Below are 13,057 nucleotides of genomic sequence, written 5' to 3'. Positions count from 1 at the left end.
GACGAGAAACAAAGAGGGTCTGTACAGACAGAAGGGGACTGGCTGGGATTGGAGATACTCCATAGGGCTGGAGAGACAGAAGGGTGATGGGAGAAATGTAAGGAGCAGCCAAAACAGAAGGAGAAGGGTAGCGTCATGTAGGCCTCTAACATTAGGCAGCTGCTTAGGGGCAGGATCGGGAGCGGGCATCATCGAGTCTGCCCACCACAAAATCAGGGAATCAGACAAGACATTAAACAGACGTGGAAGACGGAAAAGGACTGGTTGGGAAAAGGGAAGCGACGCAGGGCTTTAGAACCAGAAGGGAATTGGCTAAGGTTAGGGAGAAATCACAAGGCTGGAGAGACAGAAGAAACAGCCAGGTATGAGGAAAGGAGTGGGTGGCAGAGGAAGAAAGAGGGGGTTGGGGGGGGGGGGGGGGGGGGGGGTAGGGGCTGGAGAGACAGAAGGAGTGCTGGCAGAAGCTGGCTGACAATGGATGAATGGATGGCTGGGGAGACAGAAGGCGCTGATTGTATATTCTCCCTGTACTTGCGTGGGTTTCCTCCGGGTACTCCGGGTTTGTTCCAAAAATATACTGGTAGGCTAATTGGCTCCCAACAAAATTAACCCTAGAGTGTCTGTCTGTGTGTGTGCATATGTGTGGTAGGGGATATAGATTATAAGCTCCACTGGGGCAGGGACTGGTGTGAATGTTCAAATATTCTCTGTAAAGCGATGCGGAATCTGTGTGAGCTATATAAGAAACTGTAAATTAATTCATTACAATCACTTATTTATTTTAGTCCATTCTCGTCCTCAAATTGTCTGTTAAGGTCCTAATTTATGTTTGTGTATTTGTAATAAACAATAAAGACGGATGATCGGTCTCCGGTCGTTGCTGATGATGATCATTAAGTTCTTACCACTCTTCTCCCAATTCACTAACATGGGGATTCTATTGAAGATGGGTTGTTGACCGTAGCACGATAACAGATACAATCTGATTGGTGGTTGCCATTGGCAACAACCCATCTTCAGTGGAACTCCCATCTCAGTAAATGTAGCCCAACGTCACTCACATTGTCATTTGAGGGTTATGCCGTGTGTTCGGGTATTGTGGTGCCGTTTATTGTCCCCAGCTTCTGTTCTTTAGTGTTTTATTAATGGTTTAATAGTTTCAAATGAGAGGATTTTATTAGCTCCTGAAATCATCCCGGAGAGATCGTGCGTTCATTGAAGAACTAAGGTTACACAGAGAGGAGGACCACTTGTTGCATTTCCCTCTTTGGTTCAGATTTGTTGTATCAAAAAGACTCCTCTACCGCACTGTATGTATACAAATGAGGAAAGAACAAACAATGTTGCAAAATCTTATAACAGTGTATGGAATGTCTGTGACTGAGAACGGGAGCTCGATACAAGAAGGTCTCGTTTCTGCTGCTCATAAATCTGCTTGTGTGGATTGTTAACACTTTTACAGCTTTATTCTACTGAGACTCACATTGGTAATGCTGGAATAATCGTTTGTTGAAAATCATGCGACCTTTCCCATCGTGTGCAGCCGCCTCCTGCTGCTGAGGAAGCAGGTCCTGTTCCCAACAGCTTCCCTACGTGTGATAATACCTCCAGTACGACTCGAGTTGTCACTCTCACAGACCCAATGTCATATAGTTACCATCTGATAGGCACACACGCATCATTAGACACGTTTACGCTTGCTATGCAATCAGTGCACGCACAGTATAGAGGATGAGTCCTTGTGTAGAATATTTGCAGCAGGTGGAGTCGTCGGCCTGAAAGCGCTCTATTGTCCCTATTGTAGCGGTTTCACAATGAGCAAGTTGTGAGGCTGGACTCCTCCCTCAAAAACCAAAGGTCTTCGTCCAGGTCCGCCCTAAGATTATAAAAAGAAGACTGCACCGCAGTAACGTACGTCGTCATACAAAAGGTTTCCAGTTTCACTTAGAGCGGAGGAGACGAAGCTAGAATGTCCGGCAGAGGCAAAGGTGGTAAGGGGCTCGGGAAAGGAGGCGCCAAGCGCCACAGGAAGGTGCTGAGAGATAACATCCAGGGCATCACCAAGCCTGCCATCCGCCGCCTTGCCCGACGAGGAGGCGTGAAGCGCATCTCCGGACTCATCTACGAGGAGACCCGCGGGGTGCTGAAGGTCTTCCTGGAGAACGTGATCAGGGACGCCGTCACCTACACCGAGCACGCCAAGAGGAAGACCGTGACCGCTATGGACGTGGTCTATGCTCTGAAACGCCAGGGGCGCACTCTCTATGGGTTCGGGGGCTAAACGCTGAGGCGCCTCTGATCCTCTCACCCACATAAAGGTCCTTTTCAGGGCCACCCACCTATTCCTCGTGAGAGCTATATAACATTGAGCTAGCATTACTGCCGCTCGTGGCGGTCCCCTGACTATACGTCGGCGGAAGTAAACGAAGATGAACTTACAAAGAAGTATCATTTCTTTAGGTTACATGTTGCATGCATGTAATTTGTAACAACTCGCACAGGCTGAGAAGATTGTTCTAAATCTGTAACAATGATACGTGCTGCAGCCTAGACTGTAATCCTTTGTTTCTGAGATGCCTCCAAAATATGGTGGACAAGAACTTGTCTTAATCTAATGAATACAAGTTATTATTTTAACAAAATAGACTGCAAGAGACAAATTCTTAAAAATGAACCGGGCTTTCATACAGTTCCGTCTTTGAAGACGCTGAAACCTCGGTGTCCTGGCAGTTGATCTACACTACTTTGTGAAAGTCAATAAAAGAATTAAAAAAAAGACCCATCACATCACATGGCCTCAGGACTGAGATGAACATGTTCATTCGCATTTGGCCCCAGGGACGTAGATTTGACACTGTGCTCTCCATGATTATAACGTACTGCATGATCATTATGACACTACAATACTAAAGACCCGATCAAAGTGAAAAAAAAAAAAAAAAATACATGATATAACTATAGATTGAGTCCCGTTGGACTCTATAAGAGCGCTCTATAAAGAACATTATTATTATTATTATAAGGTTCTGCGGCGCCTGTCATTCTAAATTATACATATCTACAGTATCTTTAATAGCTGCAGACTTGGAAGTTAAAAATACAATGGTAAACGTGATGTAACTATATGAATAGGAGATGTAGGAGCAGAAACATATAAACACCGTATCCCGGATCCTTTTAAATTCTTAACGTGCAGAATGTAAAGCAACGTATATGAAGTGGATGGATGACTACAGTAGCTGTCACAAATCCCAGCTAACACTGGTAAACATGATGCATTTATGCTAATGTGCTTGAATTCTATACACCGGCTTCGTATGCCGATTATTTTATCCCAGGATCTGAAACAATCGGCCATGGCTAGAAAAGGCGGGGTTTTTTTGAATGCTTCAAACGGTTGTATTAAACCAATCGATAGAGGAGGCATGCCCACACTGTCCAATCAGCGTGCAACACTGTGTATAAATAGAATAGCAAGGGGGCGACGTTTCTAATACAGTCGGTACTGTAGCTGCACGCATTTTCTTTTGTGATCATGGCCAGGACCAAGCAGACAGCGCGTAAATCCACCGGCGGGAAAGCTCCCCGCAAGCAGTTGGCCACTAAAGCCGCCAGGAAAAGCGCCCCAGCTACCGGCGGCGTGAAAAAGCCTCACCGCTACCGACCAGGGACCGTCGCCCTCCGCGAGATCCGCCGCTACCAGAAATCCACCGAGCTGCTGATCCGCAAGCTGCCCTTCCAGCGCCTGGTGCGTGAGATTGCCCAGGACTTTAAGACCGACCTGCGCTTCCAGAGCTCTGCCGTCATGGCCCTGCAAGAGGCCAGCGAGGCTTACCTGGTGGGGCTCTTCGAGGACACCAACCTGTGCGCTATCCACGCCAAGAGGGTGACCATCATGCCCAAAGACATCCAGCTGGCCCGCAGGATCCGAGGGGAGAGGGCATAGAGATATTCGGCACTCCTATACACGCAACACCACAAAGGCTCTTTTCAGAGCCACCAAATCTTTCTGAACGAGCTGAAGCGTAAAGCACATTGGTGTTTGAGTGGAATGATGTCAATTCCTTTAACGGGGGGACAGACACCCGGGCTCCAAATTGGTACCCACAGCGCATATTCCGCTCCTACCTGGCTTTCACCCTGCTTCTGAACCACCTCCATATGCTTTGCGCAGGGGGACTACTCCTAGTCTTCGCTACGAAAGGTTAGACTAGTAGATCACACGTGTGTAAGAGGTGCATTTCGAGAAGTTTAAAATGGCATTTTCTAGGGAAGTAAAAGCACGTGCGGCTTCCCGGTCCTCCTCACCAGGCACGAAATGTTACTATACGGGCTGAAGCATAAGCTACAAATAAGTGATTTTTGCTTCCTGGAACCTTGTTCTTAACGCCTCGGTTCCTTCCTTTGTTCCCCGCTCCTGCCAGTATGAAGGGCAGATCTCATCTGATTGTGATAGGCAGATGCACAAGCTCCGTCGATGCAGGGAACGGTCAATCACTACCGGCCTTCACCATAAACATGATTACAGAAGGGACGAGGTTTCCTTACATGGATCAAGCTCTCCTGCCCTTCGACTGTTTCCAGAGCTAGCCTCTCCTGTCCCAACAGATTCATGGGGCAGGTTAGCCGGGGCATTTACACCCTCCCTTCCTCCCTCCCGTACAAAGGTCCCGGGTACCACTTCAACCTTTCCCGCTAAATCGGGCTAAGGACTGACATTTAGCCAGTTTATAGAGATGAATCAGCACTTCACAGTCGGGGTGGGTGGCTCTGAAAAGAGCCTTTGGGTCAATAACGGGTAAAACATCTGACGGTCACATCACTTGCTCTTGGCTGGCTTGTGGCTCTCGGTCTTCTTGGGCAGCAACACGGCCTGGATATTGGGCAGTACACCTCCCTGGGCGATGGTCACTCCACCCAGCAACTTGTTGAGCTCTTCGTCGTTGCGCACAGCCAGCTGCAGGTGGCGGGGGATGATGCGGGTCTTCTTGTTGTCGCGGGCAGCGTTACCGGCGAGCTCCAGAATCTCAGCCGTCAGATATTCCAGAACCGCGGCCAGATAGACGGGAGCACCGGCTCCCACACGCTCCGCATAATTTCCCTTTCTCAGCAGACGGTGAACGCGACCAACCGGGAACTGTAGACCGGCACGAGATGAGCGAGTCTTGGCCTTTGCCCGGGTCTTGCCGCCTTGTTTGCCTCTTCCTGACATGCTAAAATGTTCAATGGGCGCGTTTCTTCAAATTCGAAACTGTACTGCGTGCAGACAATGCGCTCTCGATATCGCCCTCCTCTTAAATATACACTCAGGAGGGTCCAGTTCTTGCTGTGTGATTGGTCTGTGCAGGAACCTGATCTGCATTGGTTACTGTGTAACTGGACCAATCTGCAAATGGCGGGCGGGGTTTCGCCGACATCACTCGTAGCCAATAGTGTTACCAGCAGCGAGGACGCCTCGTTTGCATAAGCTGCCTATAAATAGAGCCGATCTGGAGCGGCACAGGACAGATTTTTTCTGCAACGACTCAGAAACGATTATCTGCCAATATGCCTGATCCAGCCAAGTCTGCGCCGGCTCCCAAGAAAGGCTCTAAGAAAGCCGTGACCAAAACCCAGAAGAAAGATGGGAAGAAGCGTAGGAAGACCAGGAAGGAGAGTTATGCCATTTACGTGTACAAGGTGTTGAAGCAGGTGCACCCTGATACCGGCATCTCCTCCAAGGCTATGGGCATCATGAACTCCTTCGTTAATGATATCTTTGAGCGCATTGCTGGGGAAGCTTCCCGCCTGGCTCACTACAACAAGCGCTCCACCATCACCTCCAGGGAGATCCAGACCGCCGTACGCCTGCTGCTGCCTGGAGAGCTGGCCAAGCACGCCGTGTCCGAGGGCACCAAGGCCGTCACCAAGTACACCAGCGCCAAGTAATCTCCCCTTCTTCTCCCACCCACACCAGCACAAAGGCTCTTTTCAGAGCCACCCACCTCCTCTCTAATCGAGCTGTAACTATGATGGTTTTTGCTGTGTCCATGCTCCGACCGATATAACTGACTTGTGACGTACCCTCTAGCTATTGTTAACCCTACTGGGTCACACAAAAAAGTGCCTTTATCTCTACCACTTGCAAAGCTGCATTCTGTATTTCTCTTTCTAGGGGATCTGAATCCAGTTTCAAATGTAGGACCGGTTCATTACGTTGCAGATGTCACTGGCTGCTTAAATACACAAAAGATACATGCGACCCATAGGGTGGCCAATGTACACCGTTGGCAATGGATCGCTGTCTTTTTTTCTGAATGAAGTGTGCAGTACGTCAACGTAGCTCAGTACCCAGTTACTTCTATGACCTCCGGTTCCGTTTCGATGCATTTAATTAAGGGTGAACACGTAATTCCTGCTCAGGCACACTTGGTTCCTACTGTAACACGCACACACTTGATTGAAAGGCGATTACAGTTCAGAGCGCCGCAAAGCTGAAATACGCACCGAGTCCGGGAGCCAGGGAAACGTTACAGTAATGGCTTTAATTTCCCGCCGATATCTGAGCGACTCTCATTGTGTGGGTCCATTGTCATTACCAATTCCCCCACTTTCAAATTAAAAATATACAATGTATCTATATCTATTCCACGTATAATAAAATGAAGGGAAAAAAATAAAATAAAACTAACAACGTTGGGTCATTACGTTTCATCAACACAAATATTCACCACAACGTAGTTGAATGATTTAGTTCTCTTATCAAGCTGATTTTTTACACTGGGTATTAACCAAGAAAAAAAAAAGAAAACAATACCAAGAGAGCAGTTACTATAAATCGAAACATAAAACAATATCTTCTTGTAGCGAACAAAAGGAAAACAATCCAAGGGTTGTGCTTATGAACGAATGGCAAGGCGAGCCATGACTCCGCCTTTAAGTCCAAGTCACCCATCAGGTCCGCTTTCCACTTTATAAAAGCCGCTGACAGGAAAGCTTACTCATTCTTACTGATCGTCACAGATTTTTTGAGAATGTCTGGAAGAGGTAAAGGTGGAAAGGGGCTCGGCAAAGGAGGCGCTAAGCGCCACAGGAAGGTTCTCCGTGACAACATCCAGGGCATCACCAAGCCTGCAATCCGTCGTCTAGCTAGACGAGGGGGTGTTAAGCGTATCTCGGGACTCATCTACGAGGAGACTCGCGGTGTGCTGAAGGTGTTCCTGGAGAATGTGATTCGTGATGCCGTCACCTACACCGAGCACGCCAAGAGGAAGACTGTGACCGCTATGGACGTGGTCTATGCTCTGAAGCGCCAGGGCCGCACTCTCTATGGGTTCGGGGGTTAAATTCTCAGGTGCCTCTCATGCGGTCACCCACACACGCACAAAGGCCCTTTTCAGGGCCACCCATCTTTTCTACGAGAGCGCTGTTACATCCTCCATGTTTAATGTGGCTATTTACCGGGTCCTAATATGAATTCATCACCTAGCAGTGAGGTGGGTGGCGGGTGCAGTGGTTCCTTTTTGGTGTCGGTGATCGTGTAATTAGGTAATCCGCAATATATAGAAAAAGGTTACGTTACAAACCACGCTGTTAGCGACCACTGCACAGAGGCATATACGTTTTCCGGAGAATTGTGTTTTAAAGGGTCACGAGGAATGCAGATTGAAGAACGTTCCAGTCCGCCTTCTTTGCGATTTACTAAGCTCTATATATACTGTATGTACCCTTGCACTCATACGGTTTGCAGCAGTTAAAATACGAGGCAGCGCTAACGAGTTCTATAGTGGTGAATCACACACCTTCCCTGACAGCTCTGCCACAGATTGAGCTTGCCCTTACAGAGGATGTAGGGCATCAGAACCGGCTGGGAGGGTATGGTGCCACAGGTGAATGCCGCCGGTTTACAGCGATTCATTGAAATGCGCACTAAAACGCTATGCGCTATGAAGCGTTTATTGAAGAGAGCTGATACGTAACGGTCTCATTAATCCCACTTCCCAGCACATATGTAGAATTGTAAAGTGACTGAATTTAAGGGGCAAACTAGAACATTCTGGTGTACCTATTGATTACAAACTGAAGGGCGCTGCCATCAGGCCACGCCCTGCGCTCACAGCTCTGTCGAGAGAGGGTGGGTGGCTCTGAAAAGAGCCTTTTGGGGGAGAACAAGGGAGCGAGGATGCGGCGGTTCAGGCATTACTTCTTTGCCGCGGCTTTCTTGGGCTTTGCTGCCTTCTTGGCTGGGCTTTTTGCGGCTTTAGGCTTCGCCGCCTTCTTGGCCGGACTCTTGGCGGCTTTGGGTTTCGCTGCCTTCTTGGCCGGACTCTTGGCGGCCGCCTTCTTCGGCTTCACCGCTTTAGGCTTCTTCGGGCTTTTGGCAGCTGCAGCTGGCTTCTTCACCTTCTTCGGGCTCTTGGCTGCACTCGGAGCTTTCTTGGGCTTCTTCGGGGATTTGGCCACTTTCTTTGCAGCAGGTTTCTTGGGCTTCAGAGACTTCTGGGCAACCTTATTGCTCTCCGCCTGCTTCTTATTGAGCTTGAAGGAGCCGGAAGCGCCGGTGCCTTTTACCTGAGTGAGAGTTCCTTTGGTCACCAAACTTTTTACACCCAGTTTCACGCGGCTGTTGTTCTTCTCCACATCGTAGCCTCCGGCAGCCAGAGCCTTCTTCAGGGCGGCAAGGGAAACTCCACTGCGCTCTTTGGAGGCGGCCACGGTTTTTACGATCAGCTCGGAGACGCTGGGTCCAGAAGACTTGGCGCTCTTCTTGGCTCCTCCCGCAGCTTTCTTCGGCTGCCTCTTCTTCTTGGATGCGCCCTCTGATGGAGGGACAGCGGCGGGTGCAGTCTCTGCCATGTTAACACAGACAAAAGGCACAACAAATAAAAATGCAGTACTACTAGCGCACGAGTCACGACAATCGCGTTCTGGATTCTTATATACACGGCAGGCTGTGCTGTGATTGGCTGCTGGGCGTCCAGTGTCCTGTGCTCTCATTGGCGGGATAAGCAGAAGTGTGAAACCTTTCCCTGTCTGAGTTGCAGGGACAATCAGCTGTTACCTTGTGTTTCCATAGCGCAAAAAAACAGTCATCAATAGCGCATGAGGTGAGCAGCGAGGTGCCTCTTTGCACCACACCCGTACTCCAAGGTCTCCCCTATCCCTGTATGCCCACTGCTAGCCTAGAACCTGCGGACCGGGGCAGGAAAATCGAATTGATACTCACCCACACCAGGCTGGATCTGCCCGGCATGTAACCCGTTTCTCCTTTACTGTGACATTAATATGTCCCACCCGGGCTTCTTCTCTCCTCGCAGCCCTGGAGATAATGAAGGTGAGCTGCGGGACACACGGTGCAGAGCAGTTAGCCTGTTGAAACCATTTAAGCTGATGTGCGAGGTCATGTACACACAGCTGGCTAACACAGGCAGCTTGCATTCCAAGGTAGCCTCTATAAACTCTAGTTTCTATTCCGAGATCAGTATACCTACTAGCACAGTCGATAGCCGAGGACAGCGGGTGCCACATCCACTAAATTGTCTCAAAGAAACCCAAGGAGTTCATCACTCCACTCTGTTTATGCTAGTTATACAGTACGTGTCAGTAAATGGCTATATTCACAAGGTTGTGTTTCTTTCAGACTGCTATGAAACACACCTCCAGCGAAATAGCTTTAGTTTACATTCAGCCAGAGCTCAAATCAGTTCAAAAAAGACTAACGGGTGCAAAAAAACAGTCAAGGGCCAATACTAGGAGTCGGTTGGAAGTGGTTGTTATGCTATTGTAGCACACCACAATGACAGGACCACGGGGCCAGCCTTATAGTATACACTGTAATACTGCTCTTGTTAGTTTAGTTTTTGTCTTGGGCTACTTGGCATAGTAGTCCGGTTTGCATTGCAATCCCTGTCCGCACTCATCTCCGCATTAAGAATTGCGCTAGAATTGCTTTGGGGACTCCTGCCAGGAAACACCGTGGGAATCTAGGCCTAACTTAGTTGTGTGGATTACCTGTACTCTATTTGCGCAGATACTTATTTGCAGTTTCTTATATAAAGCCTTCTGGAGATATGGCCTCCAGAACTGAACACAGTACTCTACATGAGGTCGTACCAATGACCTATACAGTGGGATTATTACTTCTTTCTTTCTACCGCTGGTACCTCTCCCTATGCAACCAAGCATCTGACTTGCCTTCTTCATTGCTTTGTTACATTGCCTACCTGCCTTTAAGTCCCCTGAAATAGTGACACCTAGACCCCTCTCTTCCTCAGTAGTTTCCATTATAGTGCCATTTATACTATATTTAATCTTTGGATTTTTGAGACCCAAGTGCATGATTTTGCATTTTTTTATTTGACATTAAACTATAGTTGCCATGCTCTTGACCTGGGGTAGCCAACCCTAGTCCTCGAGAGCTACCAACAGTGCATGTTTTGCAGGTCTCCTCACAGAATCACAAGTGAGCTAATTAGCTCCATCTGTGTATCTTTTAAAATGTGTCAGTGATTAATGAGTGCAGCTGTGCAGCAGCTAGGTTGTCTGGAAAATGTGCACTGTTGGTAGCTCTCGAGGTCTAGGGTTGGCTACCACTGCTCTTGACCATTCCTCTAATCTGCCTAGATCACCAATCATTTGTTTTACCCTTCCTGGTGTGTCTACCCCGTTGCATACCTTTGTGTCATCTGCAAAAAGGCACATTTTACCCTCAATTCCATGTGCAATATCACCAATACAGATAATAAAAAAGCACTGGTCCATGTACAGATCCCTGGGGTACCCCACTTGTAACCTTTCCCTCCTTTGACTGTACTCCTTTTACTACAACTCTCTGTTTTCTGTCCTAAAAGCATGCTCTTATCCATTTAACTATCTTGAAATCCAATCCCAAGCTTTCAAGGTTATTTAACAGTCTGCGATGTGGGACAGTGTCAAAAGCCTTACTAAAGCCTAGATAACCTACATCTACAGCCCCACCTTGATCTATTACTTTAGTCACCCAGTCAAAGAAGTCAATAAGATGTGTTGGACATGATCTTCCCCCAGTAAACCCATGCTGTTTCGGATCCTGTAAATTGCTGCTTTTGAGATATTCTACAACTCTTTATTTTAAGAGTGCTTCCATAAATTTCACTACTACTGATGTAAGGCTCACTGGTCGATGGTTGCTTACCTCTTCCTTTCTTCCACTTTTGTGCAGTGGGACTACATTCGCTGTTTTCCTGTGCTCTGGGATTACTCCAGTAGCTAGTGACTGGTTGATTAATTCTGTTATTGGTTTTACCAGCTCCACTTTAAGCTCTTTTAGTATCCTTGGATGTATCCCATCTGGCCCCATTGATTTATCCACTTTCAGTTTTGACAGTTCTCTGGGGACTTACATTGTCCCTCTCAAGAAGACATCCACTCTATGGGGTAGGGAGGCCAATCCCGGGATCGGGATCGGCGGGATCCCGGGATTTTGGCCTAAAAAAGGCGGGATTTAAATCCCGGGATTGAGCCTTCCAATCCCGGGAATGCGGGATTAGTGCCCGATAGCCACACTGCTGTCTGCCGGTATTTTACTGATAGGAACAGTGTGCTGTAGCGGCATCATGGCGGTGGCCGGGCTGCGCAGCGTGACCCCTGACATCACGTCACGCTGCACAGCCCGGCTGCTGTCATACCGCTATAGCACACTGTTCTGTACTAGGTTGCCTGGCCACACACCTGCCCGCTGAGCAGCTCATCCTCCCTGGCCGCCCGCTGTGCAGCTCGTCCTACCTGGCCGTCCGCTGTGCAGCTCGTCCTACCTGGCCGTCCGCTGTGCAGCTCGTCCTCCCTGGCTGCCCGCTGTGCAGCTCATCCTCCCTGGCCGCCCACTGTGCAGCTCGTCCTACTTGGCCGCCCGCTGTGCAGCTCGTCCTACCTGGCCGCCCGCTGTGCAGCTCGTCCTTCCTGGCCACCCGCTTGCTGGAGATGTTCCTGCTACTGCCTGTCACCACCTCCATGTAAGTGACAGTGCAGTGCAGGCAGGGAGATAGTGGTTTGGGATTATTCTGCCTTTAATTGATTTACGGTGTGGGCAGTTTGGGGGGGATGGGGACAGCTGTGTTTTTTTTTGTATCAGGGAGGCCAATCCCGGGATCCCGGGAATCCTGGGATTGAGCATTTTTCAATCCCGAATCCCGGGATTGAAAAAATGCCCCGGGATTGGCATCCCTACTATGGGGGGAGATTTACTAAGAATACGATATATCATATTCGTATTCTTAATACGAATGAATATGAATGCATACGGCTTTTTCAGCCGTATGCAAATTCCTGTTCCGGAAGGTAATATACAAAGCAGTCAGATACGACTGCTTTGTAAACCTCCGATGGCGTATTCATTTGTATTAGCGGCCATATATATGGCCGCTAATACGAATTCATATGGCCATTCTGCACGGATCAGGCAGATCCGTGCAGGCTGTGCTGTGTAAAAAAAAAAAGTCCAAGCATGCGGAGAATTAAAGGGCACGCTGGCCCTTGTAGTTCAACGGTATTAAAAATAGTCAAATAAACACACACTGACAAACACAAGAAAAATAAAACTTTATTTCATCCAAAGCCCACACATACTGATACTTACCTATCTTGAGCCCGTAAGGTAGGTCCCTGGGTCCGGTGTCCTGGGGGTCCGGTGTCCTGGGGTGCTGGTCTGGGGTTCTGGTCCGGGGGTCCGGTGTCCGACGCAATCCATAGGGGAACCAGAGGAAGTAAACTTACAACTGTCCGGCGAAGATCACGTCCTCTTCAATTCCTGCAGTAGCCTGCCTAAAATCTAACATCTTTGTTTTTGTGTGCGATGAGTCGGTTTCTGTCTTTATTTTGATCCATACTGCTTGATAGTCACTGTATTATTTATTTATTTACAGTTTCTTATATAGCGCAGCAGATTCCGTTGCGCTTTACAATAGTAGACAGTGATAAAACAAATTGGGTAACAACAGACAGACTTGGAGGTAGGAGAGCCCTGCTGCAAGTTTACAATCTATAGGAATATAGGAGGGAAAGAGGCACCAGTAATAGCATAGCAGTCCCACCAAGTTACAAG

General features: G+C 48.4%; 2 protein-coding genes across 2 annotated transcripts; one reads left to right on the top strand and one right to left on the bottom strand.

Moving 5' to 3' along the window:
• The first annotated feature begins 1,969 nt into the window (after positions 1 to 1,969).
• LOC146073135 (uncharacterized) lies at positions 1,970 to 7,325 on the top strand. The gene is made up of 6 exons (XM_083180317.1): positions 1,970 to 2,268; positions 2,330 to 2,348; positions 3,512 to 3,856; positions 4,865 to 5,116; positions 5,530 to 5,745; positions 6,921 to 7,325. Exons 1-6 carry the CDS (start codon positions 1,970 to 1,972, stop codon positions 7,323 to 7,325), a joined length of 1,536 nt encoding a protein of 511 aa, XP_083036443.1.
• Positions 7,326 to 8,178: 853 nt separating this feature from the next.
• LOC146072701 (histone H1.01-like) lies at positions 8,179 to 8,835 on the bottom strand. Its single transcript, XM_083179896.1, has one exon. It carries the CDS (start codon positions 8,833 to 8,835, stop codon positions 8,179 to 8,181), a length of 657 nt encoding a protein of 218 aa, XP_083036022.1.
• Between the last annotated feature and the right edge of the window lie 4,222 nt (positions 8,836 to 13,057).

Source organism: Crinia signifera, chromosome 4 (genome assembly GCF_055691185.1).
Source record: "Crinia signifera chromosome 4, ASM5569118v1, whole genome shotgun sequence".
In the NCBI taxonomy this organism is placed as follows: domain Eukaryota; kingdom Metazoa; phylum Chordata; class Amphibia; order Anura; family Myobatrachidae; genus Crinia; species Crinia signifera.
This window is presented reverse-complemented; position numbering and strand designations above follow the sequence as displayed.

Coding starts and splice junctions, on each gene's coding strand:
- LOC146073135 (XM_083180317.1), top strand. CDS start 1,970: ATGTCCGGCAGAGGCAAAGGTGGTAAGGGGCTCGGGAAAGGAGGCGCC. Junction 3,857..4,864: donor TGGTGGGGCTCTTCGAGGAC/ACCAACCTGTGC, acceptor CTTCTTGGGCAG/CAACACGGCCTGGATATTGG. Junction 5,117..5,529: donor TTTCCCTTTCTCAGCAGACG/GTGAACGCGACC, acceptor GCAACGACTCAG/AAACGATTATCTGCCAATAT.
- LOC146072701 (XM_083179896.1), bottom strand. CDS start 8,835: ATGGCAGAGACTGCACCCGCCGCTGTCCCTCCATCAGAGGGCGCATCC.